This window comes from Doryrhamphus excisus, chromosome 4, assembly GCF_030265055.1.
Source record: "Doryrhamphus excisus isolate RoL2022-K1 chromosome 4, RoL_Dexc_1.0, whole genome shotgun sequence".
Taxonomy (NCBI): Eukaryota; Metazoa; Chordata; class Actinopteri; order Syngnathiformes; family Syngnathidae; genus Doryrhamphus; species Doryrhamphus excisus.
In genome coordinates, this window is record NC_080469.1 from 19,495,209 (window position 1) to 19,517,098 (window position 21,890).

The 21,890-nt window shown below is 43.9% G+C and overlaps 4 protein-coding genes and 1 non-coding gene across 6 annotated transcripts; 2 read left to right on the forward strand and 3 right to left on the reverse strand.

Annotated features, from left to right (window-relative positions):
* Positions 1-5,452: 5,452 nt before the first annotated feature.
* Positions 5,453-11,440, forward strand: hs3st1l2 (heparan sulfate (glucosamine) 3-O-sulfotransferase 1-like 2). 2 transcript variants are annotated; one of them, XM_058071907.1, is made up of 3 exons: positions 5,453-5,556; positions 9,677-9,974; positions 10,299-11,440. In XM_058071907.1, exons 2-3 carry the CDS (start codon positions 9,756-9,758, stop codon positions 10,962-10,964), a joined length of 885 nt encoding a protein of 294 aa, XP_057927890.1. In that variant the 5' UTR covers positions 5,453-5,556; positions 9,677-9,755; the 3' UTR covers positions 10,965-11,440. The 2 variants fall into 2 exon arrangements, with proteins under 2 accessions (XP_057927890.1, XP_057927889.1); XM_058071906.1 differs by lacking the exon at positions 5,453-5,556 and having other exon boundaries at positions 9,462-9,974.
* Positions 11,441-11,708: 268 nt separating this feature from the next.
* trnai-aau (transfer RNA isoleucine (anticodon AAU)) lies at positions 11,709-11,782 on the reverse strand. Its single transcript has one exon. It is a non-coding gene; the product is annotated as a tRNA-Ile (tRNA).
* A 512-nt stretch (positions 11,783-12,294) lies between these two features.
* rnmt (RNA (guanine-7-) methyltransferase) lies at positions 12,295-14,117 on the reverse strand. The gene has a single exon (XM_058071904.1). It carries the CDS (start codon positions 14,038-14,040, stop codon positions 12,928-12,930), a length of 1,113 nt encoding a protein of 370 aa, XP_057927887.1. The 5' UTR covers positions 14,041-14,117; the 3' UTR covers positions 12,295-12,927.
* Positions 14,118-14,630: 513 nt separating this feature from the next.
* Positions 14,631-17,564, reverse strand: LOC131128755 (histone H2A.V). Its single transcript, XM_058071914.1, has 4 exons — positions 17,401-17,564; positions 16,116-16,307; positions 15,906-16,035; positions 14,631-15,441 (listed from the first exon to the last, which is right to left on the reverse strand). The coding sequence occupies exons 1-4, from the start codon at positions 17,401-17,403 to the stop codon at positions 15,380-15,382; spliced, it is 387 nt and encodes a 128-aa protein (XP_057927897.1). The 5' UTR covers positions 17,404-17,564; the 3' UTR covers positions 14,631-15,379.
* Positions 17,565-17,779: 215 nt separating this feature from the next.
* Positions 17,780-19,539, forward strand: LOC131128752 (transcriptional activator protein Pur-beta). The gene has a single exon (XM_058071910.1). The coding sequence runs from the start codon at positions 18,121-18,123 to the stop codon at positions 19,054-19,056; it is 936 nt and encodes a 311-aa protein (XP_057927893.1). The 5' UTR covers positions 17,780-18,120; the 3' UTR covers positions 19,057-19,539.
* The last annotated feature ends 2,351 nt before the right edge of the window (positions 19,540-21,890 follow it).

Consider the following 21,890-nt stretch of genomic DNA (forward strand, 5'->3'; position numbering starts at 1 on the left):
ATTGAATCCTAGTTGAAAGAAATTAACCACCATAAACGAGGGATGGCTGTATGTACAGAATGTATATGTATGTACGTATATGTACATGTATTGCTATACATTACTAGGTATATTACTAGGTTTCATTTGCTCTCATGTTTGTGGCAAATGTGGGTCAGCTAAATATTAATTCATATCAACAGTCAGCTTTACTTACTGAATGTTCGCTCATTTGCTGTCGCGTGTTGCTAAATAAGGTAAGATAACAACCATTCCCACACACATTCATACCTATGGACAGCATAACAGCTAGCATGTTTTTGGATGGGACAGAAGATCTCTGCTTGGCCACAGAAACCAGAGGAACGCCGAGAAGACATCATATTTCAGTCCATAAATCAATGTCTTTTTTCCATGTCCCTTCTTCTCAATCATTGCGTCACCTCCTTACTGAGCGGAGCGCCTTGACACAGTCCCAACATTCCACTGGGGGAGATGACTTGACCAATGTCCATCAGTTGTCCACCAGAGTCCTGCTCCAGACTTCTTGCCTTGACAATTATGAAGCCTGTCCGTCTGGCGATGTCCTCTCGTTGTGTCTTCTGTGGTGCTCCTTCGTCTCCAAAGGTCATCATCTCAGAGACGCATGGGTATATCCATTGACTGCCTCCTTTCACAGAGGCAACGTTTCTCACCAGGAGATTGTCCTATGGCTGTGTCCGAGCAGGGACCACACAAGCTGGAACGACAGCTGATAGCGACATTATCTTTGGAAGTATCACATACGCAACCTTGCTGCCAAGGCTGCTGCTCTTCTAAAACGGCCACCGACTGGCTTTTACCCATGGTTGTCGGGATACATGACGTGCTGCCATGTGCATATTGTACTTCCTCTTGGACTCCTCTCATCAGCTGATATGGCATCATGCAGGAAGGCGTGGTCAGCTTCTTCGATGTGAGCTTCTTATACACGCAAAAATAAACAGCAGCCGCAATACAGACGGCCCGATCCGCCTCCAACCCCCCCATTGCACACATGTACAACTGCTATACGCATGCTATACGCATGCACACCCATGCACCTTCAATGTAAATGCAACGCAGCGACTGCATTCCAGTTGGCTATGCTGCACTACTGTATTCCTGTTTGTGTCATTGGGTGGTTTGCCCCTCCCATCAGCCTCCCATCAGACATCAGCACATGAATCGTCATGCCATTGCACCATGACATGCTCTACCTGTCCTGCAAGCCCTGCTCCACATGGATTTCCTTCTACATATCCATGGCGACCAGGAAAGCTAATATTGTCCAACCATTTATTTTGAAATTCCCCACTTTGTTGGCAACCAGCTGGTCCAACAGAGAACATCCAAAGGTCACGATGAGGAAGATTTCAACATAAACTCATCTGGCCATCTCTTTTCTTTGCCTTATTTTGGGCTTATTTGATATGAGATTTCACAATCTAATCATTCCCTTTCTTGTTGTACTGTTGTAGCAGGATCTCCAACACCTTGATGCTTGATGATGGGTTTGGTCGTTGCTCCTGCAAAAAGAATTAGGGCCAATAGAGTTGCTCTCTTAGGACAAAAAGTCACAAACTTGAGAGGTTCCGTTTATTGAACACAAAAACAGTCTAGGAAGCCCACCAACCTTCCAACTACAGTTTGTTTCTTTGACATCATCCGTGCAGCCTCTCTCCAGGCATGACCAATCAATTTACACCAAATTAAACTGTGACAGCCCCCCCCTTACAGAGAAATGTCCCAATTTCTGCACAAACAATAACTACTTCCTCAATACTAGCTCCTCAATAACTACTCTAAATGTATGTGTCATAGTTCCTCGATAACTACTCTCCTCATTGGGTCCTCAGTAACTACTCTAAATATATGTGCCATAGTTCCTCGATAACTACTCTTCTCATTAGTTCCTCAATAACTACTCTAAATGTATGTGCCATAGTTCCTCGATAACTACTCTTCTCATTAGGTCCTCAATAACTACTCCAAATGAATGTACCATAGCTCCTCGATAACTACTCTACTCATTAGTTCCTCAATAATTACTCCAAATGTATGTGCCACAGTTCCTCGATAACTACTCTACTCATTAGTTCCTCAATAACCGCTCTAAATGTATGTGCAATAGTTCCTCGATAACTACTCTACCCATTAGTTCCTCAATAACTACTCTAAATGTATGTGCCATAGTTCCTCGATAACTACTCTACCCATTAGTTCCTCAATAACTACTCCAAATGTATGTGCCACAGTTCCTCGATAACTACTCTAATCATTAGTTCCTCGATAACTACTCTAAATGAATATGCCTTGCTCCATAAATAAGCGTGTGCTGTCATGGGGATTTGTAGAGTGCACGAGGAAGGCCGCTGCTGCCGTGACAGGATGATGCACGTCAAGCGAACAGACCCACGTGATGTCAAACTAGCAACCTCGTCTCCTCCCTCGTCCTTCCTTGACGCAACCTCCTCCCTCCACTGCTGCTTCCACTCCCTTACGGAACCCCCAAGTGTGTCTTGTCTCCTTTCCTGCTGTATTCTGTCCTTGCTTCCTTTCCAAAGGCTCAGAGGAGCGTCATCGTGGAGCATCTCCAAGGTCAGGGCTCCAGACACAACACACCCCACACACTCCAGGGACGGAGATAATTAACAGCAAACAAGCTAGGTACGCTTCTAGCTAACGACAGTAATATCGTTTCAGTGTGGAAGCGCAGTGTCTGACCAAAGGGACTCCAGCCCTCAGCGGCCATTTTATTGTCTTATCAATAAACAAATTGTCTTAGAAACGATGACCTTAATGATAGGAACGTTCCGGGAGCAGATCTTATCCTGTTGGTAATTTCTATGCAATCAGAAGAAAGTGTTTTAGCTGATGAATAATAATAACAAATAACAGGAACTGCAAACGCAAGGTCAGCGTTGAAAGGGATGCATCTTCACATGGGCGGACGCTCACGAGATCTAAGCAGTCTGGAGTGCTACTCTGCTATCCTGTCTGATATAGAGCAAGCCCCCAAAGTCCAATATGGCCGCCAGCATACTACTTCTGGTCGTGTTAGCGCTTGAGAAGCCATCTGATGCTCAAACTTCACACCAGGGTTCCCCACAAAAGCGACTCTGGAGCGTTTAGAGCTGCTAAGTAACCCATTTCTGCTGGATGACTTTGAACGTACCGTTTGTACACCTCCGCCCCTCGAGACGGCTTTGCCCGCCCCGCAGTCAGTCAGCGTTAGGTCACGCAGCTCGTCGAGCTCACAGCCTCGTTCCACGCTGAATTATTAATACCCGATGTTCACACTTGACCTGGTGCTCACACACGCTTGCACCAACCAATGAAAGTCCGGACGGACACGGGAATGTCCCGCAGATGTCCCCCTAACGGCTCACCCACATGCTAATGCTGTCATTTCTACCTTGGGTGTTTACTCTTACATGGTTATTTATTGTCCTGTTTTCATCTCCAGCTAACATCATTAGAAGCCTCCATAGGCTGTCATTCACATGCCAAACAAAGGGAGGCGCTGTGAACAATAATATTCACATTTAATTAAAAAAACAATTTTTAATAATAATAACAATTGGTGATTATAGTTTTCATTTCATTTGAATTTGATTTGTGAACACAAGACTAAATTTTTTAGGAAAAAAAGGCAATACATCTTTTTTACATTAGATATTTCAGGGGAAAATGCTATTCTAAAAATAATATTAATTATTTATTAATTATTACTATTCATTATTATTATTAATTATTTATATTGATTTAATATTATATTTTGAAGAAAAAAGGTGATATTTTTTCCGATAAGTAGTGGTGTATTTGAGGTAAAATGTACTTTAAAAAAATAATTTCTCAAAAAATGAAATCAATTAAATTAAAGCAATTAAATGAAATGATAAATTACAGTTGAATGTATAAAGTTTAGAAAACAAAAGGTAAATTATTATTTTATCCAGAATAAAAGTAAAATATGCTTCAGAAGAACTAGAGTATATTTTAGACAGAGGAGAATCACAATTTTGTGATTCTTTTCTTTTCTCCAAAAATGAAATAAAAACCATACATTTAAACAACCAAATCTTGGGAGAAAAGTCAAATACGCTTGAGAAGAAGACTCATGTATTTTTAGACAATATGACAATATTGAGGAAAAAATGTACGGTAGTGTTTGAATGTAATGACGGAATATTGTGAGAAAAAGGTCGGTCCGAGTGGAGGCAAATGGCGGCCTGCAGCCTTTCAGGGCGACTCGCCGGTCACAAACAGAATACGGCATCAACCCGATGAAAAGTGAGAGCAGACGCAGCCGGCGTCCGCAAAGCCTGCGAGAAAGCTTCTTTGACAAGCGTGTAATGAGCCTGTGTGAGCACCCCCCCACCCCCCGGGGGCACCAGAAGAAGAAGAAGTTTGGAGCAGATTACCCATGCTTATTTATTCCCAGCCAACAACAACCTCCCCCGCCCCCCTGGGCTGCAGACAAAAAATATTTTCTCCAAGAGGAGAAGTAATCAGAGCGGTGGGAAGGAAGAAAGTGAAGAGAGGAAGAAGGTGGGGAGGGTGCAGGGATGGTGGAACTGATCGGTGAATACCCCCCGCCCCCTCCCAAACCTCCAGCAGAGAAACTCAACAGGGGGTTCGCTTTTTGTTTTGGAAAAAAAACCTCAACAGAAAAGGGCGTCTGACATGCAACGTGTTTCAGCTGGTGGAAAGCTGTTGATGGATGGATGGATGGGTGGGTGGATGGATGCGTGGATGGATGGATGGATGGGTGGATAGATGGATGGGGGAGCGGGGGGCACCTAGGGGGGGCCCACCAATGTTGATATTCAATGCAGCTTTACAGACAACATCACCTTCTAAATGACACAAATTCAACTTATTGTACTGACATTTAACCAAACTGACACGTCTCAGATAAAGATGCCCCCCCCCATCCTTGTTTAAGGTCTGGTGGAGGTCGGAGGTCAACCAGGCCAACGTGTCCAGAGGTTCTCTTCCCTTCAAGCAGAATACAGTTAGCTGTGGTCAGCCGTCATCTCTGGCATCTCTGGAACAAGCAGAGCTTTTTCTTTGGCTTGGCCACTTTGCTACGTTCTGGACTGTTAAAAAAAAGCTTGTTACCCTGCGATACGAGGACAATAAAAAAGAAAGGCATGAGGTTGTTTTTGCCTTTGTGTGTTGCTTTGTTCCGCCACTCTCTAATTTATTTATGATGGGGGGGGGGGGGGGGGCAATAAATGTTTAAAAAATGTAAATCATCCTAAGGAGAGGCAGGGTAGGTAAAGAATGTGGCAAGGCAAGAAGTAGAATAGAGGGTAAAGTGTGTGTGTGGGGGGGGGGGGGTTCCCTGAAGCGTGTGTGTGTGTGATTACTTCACAGACATATTCCCTCTATTCCCTCCCACCTAGTTTCCCTCCCGCCTAGTCAGTCATCAACCCATGCTCAGCAAGTCGGCAGCACACAAGTGTCGCTCTCCATGTGCACACACACACACACACACTTCCTTCGGTGACGAGCGGCGAGGAAAAGAGGAGTTCCGAAGAGGAGAGTCAGGTAAGACCTCTTCTGATATGGAGTAGGACGTCTGTGATGTGTACTGTAGCTTTAATGCTCATGAGCTGTGTCTTTCTTTCTTTTCTTAATATATTTCAGACATGCATACTATGTTACATTATTCTTTCTCACATATACACTTACAATACAATACACTTACAATATCTACTTATATATATATAAATATATATATATATATATATATATATACATATACATATACATACACACATATATACATACATATACACACACACATATATATATATATATATATATATATATATATATATATATATATATATATATATACATACAATACACACATACACATACATGCACACACACGACACCTCAGTACTACACATGTCTGAAAAGGAGCAGGAAGAAGCAAAGCTTATTAAATCCTACCCCTTCTCCACGCCATAGCAGTTACCAATTCAATATGTGATTTTTATGATATGTCCACTTTCAACATACACATTGCAACTCTTCACATTTCAACACAATCAATACCAAAGATGGACTTGTGGGTTGTCGACAAAATTCCAACACACGTCTTGTGTGTGTTTTTGGCGACCAGAGGTGATGATGCAACTGCACGCTAATGGATGTGACTTCTGAACAAATTGAAGCCACAGAGGCGGCCACGAGGTGGCAGAAGTGTCTGAGATGAGAGCTCGTGTTTACAGAGCCATAGAACACGGTACTCCGCGCGCCTCCAAAGATGGGTGGAAATGGTGTAAAATGGCTGCTCTCTGAAGGATTCTCAAACTTACAGCTTTTACGTCTGTACATGATATCGATTTAGCGGCTTTCCTCCGCTCTCGTAGGTGCCGCTTCATCAATAAATCACTCGCCCCACTAGGGGTTCGGGATTTGCGTGTTCAGTTCAAGAACACGGCAGATGCAGCGGACCTGTGTGGCCTGAGCGCTAACCACTCGTCCGCCATGCAGCCTTTATTAAAGTTATTTTAGTATGTATTTATTACACTTTTTTTACTCAGTCATTTTTTACTGTAATTTATTTATTTATTATTTGTATTACACTTTTACTGAATTTATTTTTTCAATATTTTTTTATAATGTTTTACACTTTAATATAAGTTATTTGCATTTGTATTTTTTGTATTTTTATTTAACACATTTTACACTTTTCTACTTGTTCACATAATTTTCTTTCACATTTTTCTTAAAGTCATTTTAATAAATTTATTTATTACATTTTTATTTAAGTCATTTAATTTTATTCATTTTGTATAATTTATTTTACATTATTTGAGTAGTTTCATTTGTATTCATTTTTTAATTTTTTTCAATTTTCTTAAAGTCATTTTTACTTGTATTCTTTTTCTTAAACATTTTTCTTTATTTTTCTTCATTTTTTAAAATTATTTTGACACTTGTCTTTAAGTCATTTTTATTTGGTTTTGTTATTTTTTTGTTACACTTTTTTTTTTACTTTTTCCACATTATTTTATTTTTTTTACATTTGTATTAACGCCATTTTAATGTATTTATTTATTAAACTTTTATTACTCAAGTTTTTATTGCTTTCTTAATTTTATACTTTTATTTAAGTTATTTTTATTTGGTTTCATTTTTTATGAACTTTTACACTTTTGTCATTTTTATTTGTTCTTTTTTTTAACATTGATGTCCCTCTTGTGTGTGTGTGTGTGTTATAAGCTTCCCGCTGTCCCCCCCAAAGAGCCACCTTGGTTTGATCCGGCCGTTTTGGCTGCCAGGCCGTACCAACTGTGGCATCATCTGTGAGCCGGGCCGCCTCTCCTTCCTGCTTCCACTTCCTGTTTTTATTGACAAACATCTTTCCTCCCTTGGGTGTGCTGCCCAGGAGAGGGACTGGTCGCCGTGGAAAGCTCGGGCAAACACACCTGGGGGGTTGTGGGGTGGTGAAGGTAACCATGACCGTGATGCTGTTTAGCGGCTTTAACCCAGAAAAACAGCCCCCGACCCCGATAATATGTGGGTGCACTGGTCCGTGACGATATAGACCAGACACAACACACCCGCCCCCATCTGTCAGATGGCCCTGGTTCCAGGCGCAGAACCCCCCCAATTTGCACACAAGCGTGACACAAGTCCAGCACGCGACAGCGAATAAAAAAAACATCAATGTCGTCTGGCGCCCTGAAGCTGGTGACCTTAGGACTTTGTCGTGTTTAACGACAAAGGTGTCGTGCTTACTGTGAGAAAGCACACACTTGTGCGTGTGTGCATGTGTGTGTGTGTGTGTGCAACGCTCCATTTTTTGTGCTTCATTCACACCCGCGAGTGGAGGGAGTTGGCGTAGTTTGGCTTTTGATGCGGTTGACCCAGATCTTTGCAGCATGCATGCACTGGTTGCTAGGGCGAGGACGGGAGGGGTCGGGGTTCAGCAATGGGAGGGGTTTTCTGGAAAGTGGGGGTACTGGGGCACCGTGTTAGCTCGCTTCTACTCCTGAACCGACGCACATAAAAAAGTGCTATGATGTTTCCAAGACGTTATTGAACATTAAATGTCAACTCAATGCAAGTGTAACTTTAGGGCTTTATGTCGAATCACCGCAAAATTTGGTACACAACTTTAGGGGACTGACAAGCACGTGTGTGTTGAATTTGGGAACAATTGGTGAAACAAGATGGCAGCCATCAAGCAAGTTCATGTTCATCCATGGAATACGGAAACAAACGGTTCATAACTTGTGGACAATGACTTAGATAGCAAACATGTTTTGATGGCAGCCATCTTTTTCAACCGATCTCGCTCAAATTTGACACCCGTGTGCTTGTGAGTTGCCTAATCAGGTGTACCAAATTCCATGGTGATTTGTCCAAACACCCTCAAGTACTGAAGTGCGACGTTAACATGAGCGACAAGCACATGAACCGTCCACAAACGGTCCGGGCGAGGTGGCAGATATTACATCATCAATGGTGACAACGTCACCCCTCCCAGTGAGATGGTACCGAGGGGTGCAGTGGAGAGGCAGGGTGTGGTCCCTGAAGATGCAATTATCTCTCCAGCACCGCAACCAGATGAGACTGCCGCGCCGCGGCGCCACAAAGCAACAGTGGCACTAATTAATAACAACTGGGCTGCTTCAGCGCAATGACGGCAGTAGCAACAGGAACAGGAAGTGCCAAGGACGCGTTGACATTAGCCTCGCCATCAGCCTGCCGATGTGGCTTCATTTTTCCGCCCTCCTCGTCATAGCCCATCATAGCCCGTCATAGCCCGTCATAGCGTGATAACCCAAAAGGTTATGTCCCAAAGGTTCGAGTAGAGTACCTTTTGGGGTAAAAAACTCAAAGCTTTTCGTCCTGTCACTCACGCACACACACCAGTGACAGCTAACAGCAGAGGTGTTTTGATGCTAATTTGAAGGTAATGGTGATCAAATAATAAATTCAGAAAAACACCAAAAACATTTTTTTAGGTATTGCAATCAAGCAGTTAAAATTATTTTTTAAATATTGAATAATATTTTTTCTATTATCGCAATCTACTCGACAGCATGATTGAAAAAAAAATTTTAAAGTAAAAAAATTAAAATAAAAAAATCTAAATGAAAGCAAAAAAGTTTGAGTTAGAAAAGTTAAACTTTTTGTCATGTTTTTTCTTAATTAATTAATGTTTTTTTTTTATTTAACAGTCAATAAAATAATATTTCTTCCAAAATATTAAAAACATTAAAAAAATAACGATGAACAAAGTGTAGCTCTACAAAGCAGTCAATATAAAAGATTCAAAATGTTTCAAATCATAAAAACGTTAAATAAAAAATTAAAGCTGAAGTGTAAAAATGTAAAATTATAAAAAATATATAAAATATACAATTTAAAAAAAATTAAATTACCAATTAAAAAATGATAATCAACAAAAAATTACAGCTTTTTTTTATTAGTGACTTGGAATTTCATGTATAAAATAATATAAATATATTTTCAAAATAGTGATTAACAAAGTGGAGTTATAGCCGACACATAAGATTAAAAATTTAAAGACTTTAACAAAACTAAAAAATTTGAAAATAATGAGCAAAAAATTCGGGTCACCGAACATCGGCCGAGACGTGGGATATTCTTCCTTCCTTTTTTTTGTCTTCCTTTGCCGCAGGTCACCTCGGTGGAAATCCTCCCTGCCGACATCTGGAAGGTCCACGAGTGTTGGGACAAAGCCTCCACCTGGAGCGGCCATGCTGTGGACGCTGTGGACGCTGCTCCTGGCTCTGCTGGTGCTCCTGCTACTGCAGGCTCAGCTGTCCGTTTGCCCCCCCGTCTGCTCCTCATCCTCCTACAGCGCCACGAGACAGCGGCTGCCGGGCGCCATTATCATCGGTGTGCGGAAAGGTGGCACCAGAGCCCTGCTGGAGATGCTCAACCTGCACCCGGATGTGGGAGTGGCAAAGACGGAGGTATCGGGAATATTTGCATGATTACCACGGATGAGCGTTTCAGCCTTTCATCCACACGCTGCTTTTTAAAAACGATGACATCAGCAAATCGTCACAGTCACAAGATGACGACGATGAAGAAGATGGACTCGTGCACATGCACGTCTGAATGTGACTATTTCATAATCTTGGAGAGTATGGATGCAATTTTTTGTTAACCCACGTTTTCTCCAGGAGGTTTCCTACAGCCGCAGCTGTTAAAGCCAATGTCTTTTGACCTGCCACTAACAGGGTTGATTTAACAGTCGTGCATGGGAGCCTTCACAGCATGCGTCTCTCCTGCAGGTGCATTACTTCAATGTGGAGGAGCACTACAGCCGAGGCCTGGCTTGGTATCGATCCCAGATGCCCTTAACCCTGCCTGGCCAGCTGACGGTGGAGAAGACACCTGGCTACTTTGCGGCTCCACAAGTCCCCGCACGAGTCCGGACTATGAACCCCGCCGTCCGCTTGCTGCTCATCGTCCGCGACCCGGCCGAGAGGCTCATTTCCGACTACACCCAAGTCCTCCACAACCGCCTCACGCGCCACAAGGCCTACCAGCCTTTGGAGGAACTCCTGCTCCACAAGGGCCACATCGACCCAGGCTATAAGGCGCTACAAAGGAGCCTGTACCACCAGCACCTGGCCCGCTGGTTGGAGGTCTTCCCCAGGGAGCAGATCCACGTGGTGGACGGTGACGCGCTCATCCGAGACCCCTTCCCGGAGCTCAAAAAAGCCGAGACGTTCCTGGAGCTGCCGCCACGGATCAGCCCGGACAACTTCTACTACAACACCACCAAGGGCTTCTACTGCCTCGTATCTGCGGGACATGACAAGTGCCTGGACGAGTCCAAAGGTCGGCCGCACGCGCCCCTGAGCGCCCAGACCTTTCTGAAGCTTTGTCACTACTTCAGGAAGCCCAACAAGATGTTCTTCGACATGGTGGGGAGATCGTTCTCCTGGTGCTAACACGTTCAGGAAATCCACAATGGATGAAAGCGCTCAGGTAAAAATGGCCGACAGGAGCGACACGGCTTTGGATGTGTGTGAAGACGCGGCCAACACACATCGTTTCCACCCGTGCTGGTGCCTCCGTCGAGCCACACACGACTAGCACTTCTTCCACAGCGTCTGTAAAACACAGGCCGTTGTGGGAAACAGACGCTGAGAGAACCGTTGAACCCTTGAACGCACCATGAAGCCTTCAGCGTTGCAAACTACTTCTTCTGACTACTTTTGTTACAGTAGGGTGACTTATGGATGTCCTGTAAATATCTATTTTTAGACGCACCCAGTCTGTGTCCTTCAAGACTCATGTTTGCTTTGTGTGTGTTTTGTACATTTCTCAAATAAATGTTGGGAGACTTTAAGGTATCCTGTTATGCAAAAGTAACTTTTTAGTGATGTTCTCACAATAATATGATGGTGGATGAAGCACACGCAGCTCATTAGCTTTAAAGCTACATACACTCAAAAACCAACCAAACCATTTGTTCCCAGTTGAGTTTACATGTTACATCGATCCACCCATTTCTATACCGCTTCATATGGACAAAACACTTCCAGTACACAACTTACTTACTTGCTTGCAGAGGTAACACGGGCTTCATGGCGAAAACAGTTTAACCCAGGGAATGATTATTTGCATCTCCATTGTTTCCTATCGGACAAAGTACGCAGGGGACAGTGTGATAATATGGACCAAAAGTGAGATGGCCCGTACGGGGATCGAACCCGCGACCTTGGCGTTATTAGCACCACGCTCTAACCAACTGAGCTAACCGGCCACGGCGCCAAAGGAGTGCTAAATGAAATATCACGTGAAATAATAGAATGACGACAAATCCGTCAATGTTGAAGAACAACAAGTGATGTGTACCCTGTATCTGAAAAGTCTTTTAGTTACCATTTGAGGGTTTTGTGTGGGTGTGGGAATGTACCACCACTGCCATCGAACGCCCGCCCCCTACTGGATTTACACAGACATAACCAGCTAATAAGCAGCGCCAACTAATCGACGTTTTACTTTCACTGTCAAGGACCACTTACCTGTAATAGCAAATACTACTAATGAAATGTAGTTTTAAATATTAACATTCTTAAAGCAAATACTGCATCTGTAGTATTTTGTTGTTATTGGCATGAAACCATACTGCTGCTCACAGATGCTGACTTCTGCCCTTAGTCCAGCTTCAACTACTCTTTCCATAACTTGATGGTATGGCTCATTAGCTTTGTACCTCTGGAGTTGAAAAGCACGTGGCTCCAAAAATCAGACGTCATATTTAATCCCATAAGATTTCATTTATGTGCTTTATTTACCATAGCATCAGCACAACCAGCCAACAGAGATGACTTGGCTTTCCACATTACTGTACATACTCCAATTCACGCTTCAATGAACCACCAGCCCCAGAAATCCCCTGGTGCGCGCTACACAAAAGCAAAATAACCACCGCTTGTTAAATTAGGTTCACAAAAAAACATTGGCAGCTGTGGCTGCAGGCAACCTCTCTATGCATGATGTTTAACTCCACAAGATAACAGTAGCTGCAACTGAAGTATGATGAGCAATCAGCCTCCGGAACCATTTACTGCCTTTAATGCTGGCTAAGGAGCTTGTAGCTCACCGCTAATACAACATTGGTTCTTTAGTGTCCTCTGCTATGATGCATTCCAGATTATAAAAATAGTTGCTTTAATTAGCTTATCAGGAAAATAAGCTAAGCTGGTTCCAAGGTGGATGTTGCATGTTGGATGTCAGCAGCAGCTCAGGGCTGTGATGGGGAAGATGTGGTCTTCATCCAATCTCGGATGCAGAGACAGTTTGGGAATTATAAAGCCTGGATAAACTCAGCTGCATAAGTGTCTTTAGCAAACACTGCAATGCGTTCTGGGAGTTGTAGTACATAAGCATCCATGTTTGTCAGCATCAGGACATCTTCTGGAAGATAAACAGCAGGTAGATGCTAGCCGCTTCCCACTCGGACCTGCTCAGCGTTCCCAGTCGCATTCCGGAAGCCATTCTGTTGCAGTGCTCCCGAGCGTGGCAGTACTCGTCTTCACCGACGGACTCCGGCCTCCCTCCGTCTTCGCAGGGGAACGTCTCCAGCGAGGACATCTTCATCATGAGGCTGCGGTGATGGCTGTGCTTGACCTTCTCCTCAAAGAATTGGGAGAACCTCTGCTTGGACACCAAGCGCATGCCGTAGTGCAGGGCCATGCGCTCCAGCAGGGGGAAGTAGACGAGGAACTCCGGGACGTTGACCACCTGCTCCAGGCTGAAGTGGTACTGGCAGCCGAAGAGCGGGTAGTCGCCTCTGGATTGGAAGGACACCTTGAAGATGTCGTTGCCAAAGGAGAGCAAGTCCGATGCCTCCAGGCGCTTCACCAGCTCGTAGGCATCCGGGGTGGTCCCGATGAAGAAGCCTCCAGGTTTGAGGCTCTCGCAGGCGTTCCTCAACATCATGTCAGCCTTGGCCTCACTCTCAAAGGAGTAGTGGTAGACAAATTGGCAGCTGCATATGTCGAACGTCAGATTGGGTCGGTCAAACTTCTCAGACAGGACCTCCTTGGTGCAGTCGGCGGTGATGAACTGAGCGCTGAAGATCTTCTCGCTGGCGTGGCTCTTCCTCCTCATGTCCTCGTAGCGACTCTGGCACTGCTCCACAGACACGCCGGCGATGTCGGCGCACACCAGGTGGCCGATGCCGCCCTTCCGCCACTTGAGCAGGTCCCCCCCTTTGCCGCAGCCCAGGTCCAACACGGACACGTGGCGATGACCCCCCGCGCGCACCTTTTCCAGGGTCTCCCCGATGAGGACGCTCTTCACCCAGTTGTTGAAGTTCCTCATGAAGAAGATGCGACTGTTGCTGCGAGCGGCCAAGCCGACTTCCTGCAGCTGGTTGTAGTGGTTGGCCACGTTTGTGTTGTGGTCGACCGCCGGCTTGGTTTTCGCCGCGGGGGGCTCGTCGTCTTCACCCCTCGTCCTCTTACTGTTGGGGGTTTTCATCGAAAGGGCTTCTTTTTCCTTTGTGGCGTCCATGTTCAAGGATTATTATTTCTTTTACCCGAGGCGCATGCGCTTACTATTGCTTCCGGGTCAATAGATTTACTTCCGGTATTAGAAGCGTCTTCCCCAGTAACGATAAAATTATCGATACTATCCCACGAATACATTAATTGGGGATGTGTTTTTGTTATATGTTTTGTAATATATACTGACATATACATTTCAACTATATTTTGTTTCCGGTTAAAAAACACCTTTCGGTGTTAGACGCGACCCCCCCCACCCTCAAAAAACCTTGAAAACATGGGTGCTATCCCACTAAATCTATTTTCTAAAAGTATTTTATACATTTGTAATAAGTATTTTCGTGTATATATTTTCTTCAGTGGCTTCCATACTTTTTCGAGGCTTGGTTGGCAGAACGGATTCTACTTCCTGTACGCATTCTTTCATGGTTTAGCATTGTAATCTCCAATGATAAAGGTATAACAATAACAAATTATGGATATTAAAATTAGATCGAATATAAAAACGCCCCCCTAGTGGCAACTGAGCGTTCTTAAAACAAACAAACGCGCAATTATTCTTCTGGATGTCTTCCAAACTTCCGGGTCCCAAGACGACGTTAGTCAGTGATGGCATAAAAAGGGTTTTTATTCAGACAAAATAGTGTTTTGAACACATATTTTTTTAAAAGAAGAAATTGTTCCGATGTTCATTAGCAGAATGTCATGGAGTTAGATTCAAGTTTCCCACACACTCACAGACACACACAACGTTTGAGTGTTAAGCCCTGCTGAGATTTTCAGAAAACGTAGCGATATGTCACGGACACGAGCACATTGAGGCCAAACATGCAGGGTTCCGTGCCACCAAATGTTCAAGTTTTTAAATACTTCTGCGCTCCACATACAAGTGCAGATGCATCTCACAATTTTTCAGATCAATGTCATTACAAAAAAAGGTAATACTTCTAACATTGTGCAGTTCAAAACACAACAAGAGGTGAAAAGCACCGTCGCACATTTAGCTGTTCAAAAATATTGTGCACTATCGTAAATAGCATCAATAAACACAAAACAAATTTCATAGATATATATATATATATGTAAAATGCTTTTAACAAGTTTTCTTTTGAGTATAAAACATAAGCCAATCAAACAAATTCACTGTCGCCACTCTCAACACAAGTCAAGCATTCCAACAAGACACACAAACAGTCATTAAGTGTTTTTTAAGTGGGGAAACAACACAAAGTAACAATCTTGGTTTGCCATCATAAAAATAATTATACAAAAAAAAACAAACAAACAAAGGTGACCCTCTTGTCTGATCAAAGCACAAGCCCAGATGATGGAGGTCAAGGTAGCATCTAAACAGTCTTCTGTTGGCCCTTCTTCCCAATCAGGGACTTGTGGATGTGGGGGATGACACCTGAATGGACACACACCCAAGAATCAACACATGTGAAATCGCATTGTAAAAGGTCCTCAATTACGCAAATATGTTTTTAAATGGTGTTCTAAGAGTCATATCTGTCCTTAGAACCATAACCATCATAACGTCATGAAGGACAAACCTCCTTCCTCGCCCATATATAAACAAACAAAAAGGTTAGGTTAGGTTGTTGTATGCGATATATGCCATCTGCTGTGTAGGACGAGTTACGTAATTTCACAGCTTCACTCCATCTCGGTTTCCCAAGCATACATTAATGAATAAATATTCCACTTCGTGGTTGAATACGGCATATTATAAGGCAAAAATATGCACATTTTTACATAGTAGTATTCTACGTTGGTCACTATGTGTCAGTAAATGTCTGGTGAGACAAGCACCTCCTTCTTAAAATTGTTGAAAAATGCAGGCATTAAAAAAAAAACACAACATGTGCTCACCTCCTCCAGCAATCGTGGCCTTGATAAGCGAGTCCAACTCTTCGTCGCCACGGATGGCCAGCTGCAAGTGACGAGGAGTGATACGCTTCACCTTCAAGTCTTTGGATGCGTTGCCGGCCAACTCGAGCACCTGCAGCGACAAGAACACGACGCAAGGTAAAACAACGCACTCACACACCGAGTACAAACACACAACATTCTCACACGCACTTCAGCAGTGAGGTACTCCAGTATGGCGGCGCTGTACACAGCTGCTGTGGCTCCGACGCGACCGTGGCTGGTCGTGCGGGTCTTCAAGTGCCGGTGGATGCGGCCCACTGGGAACTGAAGGCCGGCCCTCTGGGAGCGAGACACCGCCTTGGCCTTAGCTTTGCCGCTGTCTTTTCCTGCCTTGCCGCCAGCCTTCAAATGACACAATATATCAATAACAAAGCACACACATGCTGTACAGTTGTAGTGTTTCACATGTCATTCAATTAAATGACTTCAATGACTGAATTTGTGCAAAAATGAACCTAGTTCATGTTCTTTTGACTGAATTGCATCAGGCGTTGCACAATGTGTTGTGTTGTTAAACCCTCCAAAATAGACTTTCATTTCACATTGCATTTATTTAAACACACCTACACCTACAAATTAACTGCAAAAATGTGTTTTTAAAAAAGCATTCCAGCCCATACGTCTTTATCTTTAATCCTGTTTTAGACTGATTGTAACCCCAATCAACAAATTTAATGCAAAATCATTCAATGATCATGAACATATTCAAATATTGATATCGAGCAACATTGGCTCTGCTTTAACTTGGTATCGGATCGATACCAAAAGCTGCGGTATCGTCCTCCTCTAGTTGACACATTAGACTACAGGTTGCCACCTTCCCGCCAATCAAAACCAAAACAAACGCGCCATCAACACAAACTGTTGCATGTAGAAACAAACAAATTGCATTGCAACAAACAGTAAAAATACATTAAATGCAGAAATGAGCAAAAAGCTGCCAGTGCCCGCAGCCTGGCAGTAAACAAACGTCATGTTCGAGTTATTTATACTATCAAAAAGTTTCAATGCTGGTCGTTTGTCGGTTTGTTCCAATGTTCAACCTGCTGCATAAGTCAATAAATATGACAATAAACAGCAACTCTGTCTTTTTCCCGACGCCGTTTTAACACTACCATGGTTGTAGCGCTGTTTAGCAAAAGTAGCTCGTAACTCGCCTTTCACCGTCTACACCAAAACACAATTTTGCTACCAAGCGAAGTCGTGTTTTAAAATTAAACACAAACTCCCAACAATGATGTGTGACCATTAATGTATACCACTGTCAAAAACGATGTTATTATGAACAATACAGATACTTTTCATGCTACCGCTAATGCTAACACTTTGGCGCAATGACAGGCTGTGAATCAAAAAAGCACTTTCTCGTGCAAGGTCGATAGAACATATAGATAACCATACACGTTTGTTGCAATAGCAGGATACGCTCACATACCATTTTCCGCCTCCTTATCTGACTGAAGCTGTACGTGAATATCTAATAATTTCGGTTTCCGACGGGCAAAGACCCAATAAATCCCCTCGTAAAGTCTTTTTCACGCCAGCCGCAGTAATAGCACAGGCATCCAATCTGATGATCCGTTGCTAATACTGAACATTGTTCTAGGCCAATCAGGGCACGGCTTGTAGCGATGACGCCCCCCCCCAACCCAACCCACTCCACGCCACCAACAGAAGCGTTAATCGCGCCTGCATTTTGCGCACGTAACCAACAAGTAGGCGGGATTTGTGTAGTGTCCTTCCAGGAGCACCCTTTCCCCAAAATGCACCAAATGCAATATACTGACATCGCCTTTGTGAACATGACGTCGACTTCACGTGTGACACTTAAATTCCTCGCACAAGTGACCACGTTTAGCTGTGAAAACTTCTCTAAACCTTAAAAACAAAAAGGTTCAAAATAACACTCATATAGCAACAATACACATTTCTGTTTTCAAGTACAAATACGTTACGATTACGTCATCAAGAAGTTGTAATCTTTCACTTGATGGGCAGGGTTTTAGCCAATCGAAATGCAGGATTTTGAGAGTGGCATACGAGGCAGCTAATCATCACCAAACCTTTGGCATCCGGTTTCTTCCTTGCGTGAGCTAGGCTAGCAAAGGGGGTGCGAGTGGAAGCTACGCAGAGAAAGGGGCTGCTGGTGGCGAAGATGGCGGATGGGGATAGTGGAAGTGAGCGCGGTGGCAGCAGCAGCGGAGGGGGTGGCGGCGGCGGCGGCGGTGGCGGTGGCGGCTTCCAGCATTACCAGCGGGAGCCCGAGACCCAGGAGCTGGCCTCGAAACGGCTAGACATCCAGAACAAACGCTTCTACCTTGACGTGAAGCAGAACGCCAAAGGCCGGTTCATCAAGATCGCCGAGGTTGGCGCCGGAGGGTCGAAAAGTCGGCTGACCCTTTCCATGTCAGTGGCGGCGGAGTTCCGCGACTACCTCGGAGATTTCATCGAGCACTACGCCCAGTTGGGGCCTAGCACTCCGGAACAGATCGCCCAGTCATCGGGCGGCGATGACAGCGGGCCTCGGCGCGCCTTGAAGAGCGAGTTCCTGGTGCGGGAGAACCGAAAATACTACCTCGACCTGAAGGAGAACCAGCGAGGTCGCTTTCTCCGAATCCGCCAGACCGTCAACCGAGGCCCCGGCTTCGGTGTCGGCGTGGGTGGCATGCCCGGAACTGGCATGCACGCGGGACAGACCATCGCCTTGCCGGCCCAGGGCTTGATAGAGTTCCGCGACGCCTTGGCTAAGTTGATAGACGACTACGGCGGTGACGACGACGAGCTGGCCGGCGGCGGCGGAGGGGCGACGGGCTACAGCGAGCTCCCGGAGGGCACTTCCATCATGGTGGACTCGAAGCGCTTCTTCTTCGACGTGGGCTCCAACAAGTACGGCGTTTTCTTGCGGGTGAGCGAGGTGAAGCCCAGCTACCGGAACTCTATCACGATCCCCTTCAAGGCTTGGAGCAAGTTTGGGGGAGCGTTCAGCCGCTACGCCGAGGAGATGAAGGAGATCCAGGAGCGGCACCGGGACAAGGCGTTCGAGCGCCGGGCCGCGGAGGAGTCCGAGGGCGACGACGTGGACGACGACTGACGGCTTACTTACTTTTTCTTTTTGTTTTCGTTGGATTTATTTGTTGCTCAAGACGACCAGACGATGCAGAGCCGGGGAGATACAACAGGATCTGGAGTGCATGACTTGTTCAAAATGCGGAGTCAAATTAAGTATGTATGACTGAGAAATAAGTGTCTTTATAAAGAGCTGTTCTAAATACATAGATGGATGTTATAGATATGAGTGTGGATGCCCATTGGTTGAGATATATATATATATATATATTTACCTATACAAATACAGGTGCATCTCAATAAATCAGAATTGATTTCTGGAGTTCAGTTCCAACTGAGACCAATTAATGCTGGGGTGTCCAAAATGCGTATTTTTGACAAGCCTGATATGATTTCTTCCACGAGTAATCTCTACTTTGTCAAATAAGCTAAATGGGTCACAGAGTAAGAAAATGTGACAAGCTAAACGTTTTAAAATAAAGTAACTTTTCAAAGATATTCTCATTGAGATGCACCTGTGAGTCGATTGGTTCTTTTGATAGCAGTACGGCAGACTTCCTGGTTGACAGCCAATCAAAAGAGCTCTCCTGTCCGGACGGCGTCAGGGGTGAAGCGCCCGCCTCTTCGGGCCAGGACCGGCCAACTGGAGGGTGTCAGGCTCGGGCAGGACATCCCCTGCTTTGGCCTCCAACACCAGGTGTTCGGTTGCAAGCACACGACCCGTCACACCTGTCCCTTCCCTCCCTCCCTCCCTCCTCCTTGGTGTGTGTGTGTGTGTGTCTCACCTCGAGGTGCTATTGTCTCAGGACTGGCAAGTTCCAGCCACACTTTGGAGAAGAAGGTCCCATGGGTCTTTCCAACCCGGGAACTCCTGAAGCCTGATTGGAAAACAAATGAGGTGCTTTGGGCAAACAAACACACAAAACACATAAATAGGGTGCAAAATAACTCAATGTATACTGGAAGAGATTTTAAAACCAATTATAGATAGACTTATTTTTCAAAAAGAGATATATTGTCTCACATGAGACTTTTATTTAAAAAAAAAAGTGGCTTATAAAAAAAAACACTACACTTGGTTACTGCTTCTTACCTGTTTTTGTTTTCCTTCTAACGTTTTTCCTAAGAGCAGGGGTGTCCAACATGCAGCCGTCTACATATTAATAAAACGTACAAGTCGACATTGCTGTCATTTGCTGTGTCGCCAATATGTTTGGACACCCCCGCCTGGAAGGAAATCTAAACACACACTTTGTGTGTTGTTTTTTTTTTTTTTAAGCGTCAAACAGTCGGCAGTACTTTGGTCACCTGACAGCATCAGCGCTTCTCCTTTTTCTGGCTTCCACAGGAAAACAAAAAGGCCAACCTTTTTGTTGACCGGCAATTTTTTTTGCATGCCTTGTGCTCCTTTTTTGCTTTGAGTGCTGTATGATGGTATTTATTCTTATTTTGCAGAGTGTTTGAATTCCATACGGCGACAGAATTCTTAGGTTGTCTTCTAAGCTTGATGGTAAAGTTTAAACAATAAAAAATGCTCTTTTCGGGATTTGTGTCATTGTCCCGCTTCCTTTTTGGTGTTTGAAACCTCTCGTTGAATTTTACTCGACCCACAGCAAACAAATGCCATGAAAAAAAATCACCTGGGAGCAATATTTCTCTACATATTTATATGTATATATAATCTAAGTATATATACATATGTATGAGATGGAACACCACCCTCCTTCCTGTACTATGTTCTATGTGAAATGGCAGCTGTTTCAGTCAAGTGTGTTCTGCTGTGAAGTTCTTTTCAACCAAAATAAATTGTAATCATTTCAAAGGACGTGTGGTCTTTCCCTCATTCAAAGCAGACCTCCAACAATTAAAGGCTTGGCAATTGACTGTGATTATTGACCGCGATATTTCACCGTGATTAATCGCAGTTTTGCCTGTAGTCCATTTAGAATTAATCACAGCTAGATACGTTTTTATCCATGTGATGTAAAGAGCTGTCAATTTTGGCAATATATTATAAAATATAAATATATACTCATACTAAATCCCACATTTTTGCATGTTTAATGCGAGCAGCGATTTGTCCCCCTGTTTGACGGTCCTTGAACACACCTTGTAATGTTCTCCCGTACCGTAGATATCCAATCCAATCCAATCCACTTTATTTATATAGCACATTTTATAAACAGTTTCCAAAGTGCTGCACAGACTAGTAAAATAATAAAATAAAATAAAAAATAAAAATTTAATTATAAAAAATAATTTAATAAAATACAATAAATAAAGGCACAAATTGAATTTAATCCAAAACTAAAAGATCAAATAAGAAATAAAATAGTAAAATAGATATTACAATATTTAAAACAAGATCCAAAGCATTCATTCATTCATTTTCTACCACTTTTTCCTCACGAGGGTTGCGGGGGGTGCTGGAGCCTATCCCAGCTGTCTTCGGGCAAGAGGCGGGGTACACCCTGGACTGGTGGCCAGCCAATCACAGGGCACATATAGACAAACAACCATTCACACTCACCTTCATACCTATGGACAATTTGGAGTGGCCAATTAACCTAGCATGTTTTTGGAATGTGGGAGGAAACCGGAGTACCCGGAGAAAACCCACGCATGCACGGGGAGAACATGCAAACTCCACACAGAGATGGCCGAGGATGGAATTGAACCCTGGTCTCCCAGCTGTGAGGTCTGCTCGCTAACCACTAGACCGCCGTGCTGCCCCAGATCCAAAGCAATAAAAATATAAAAAATAAAAGCAATTAAAATAAAAAGAAAGAACTAAAAGACACAGGACCATACGACTCACCCAGAGTTAATAGCCAGAGAATAAAAGTGGGTTTTAAGACG

Excerpts from the sequence above, each read along its gene's own strand:
- hs3st1l2 (XM_058071906.1), top strand. The coding sequence starts at position 9,594 with ATGAGCAAAAAATTCGGGTCACCGAACATCGGCCGAGACGTGGGATAT. Across the intron at positions 9,975-10,298 it reads TGGGAGTGGCAAAGACGGAG|GTGCATTACTTCAATGTGGA; the intron begins GTATCGGGAATA and ends TCTCTCCTGCAG.
- rnmt (XM_058071904.1), bottom strand. The coding sequence starts at position 14,040 with ATGGACGCCACAAAGGAAAAAGAAGCCCTTTCGATGAAAACCCCCAAC.
- LOC131128755 (XM_058071914.1), bottom strand. Across the intron at positions 16,036-16,115 it reads TGGAGTACCTCACTGCTGAA|GTGCTCGAGTTGGCCGGCAA; the intron begins GTGCGTGTGAGA and ends TTGTCGCTGCAG. Across the intron at positions 15,442-15,905 it reads GGCCACGATTGCTGGAGGAG|GTGTCATCCCCCACATCCAC; the intron begins GTGAGCACATGT and ends GTGTCCATTCAG.
- LOC131128752 (XM_058071910.1), top strand. The coding sequence starts at position 18,121 with ATGGCGGATGGGGATAGTGGAAGTGAGCGCGGTGGCAGCAGCAGCGGA.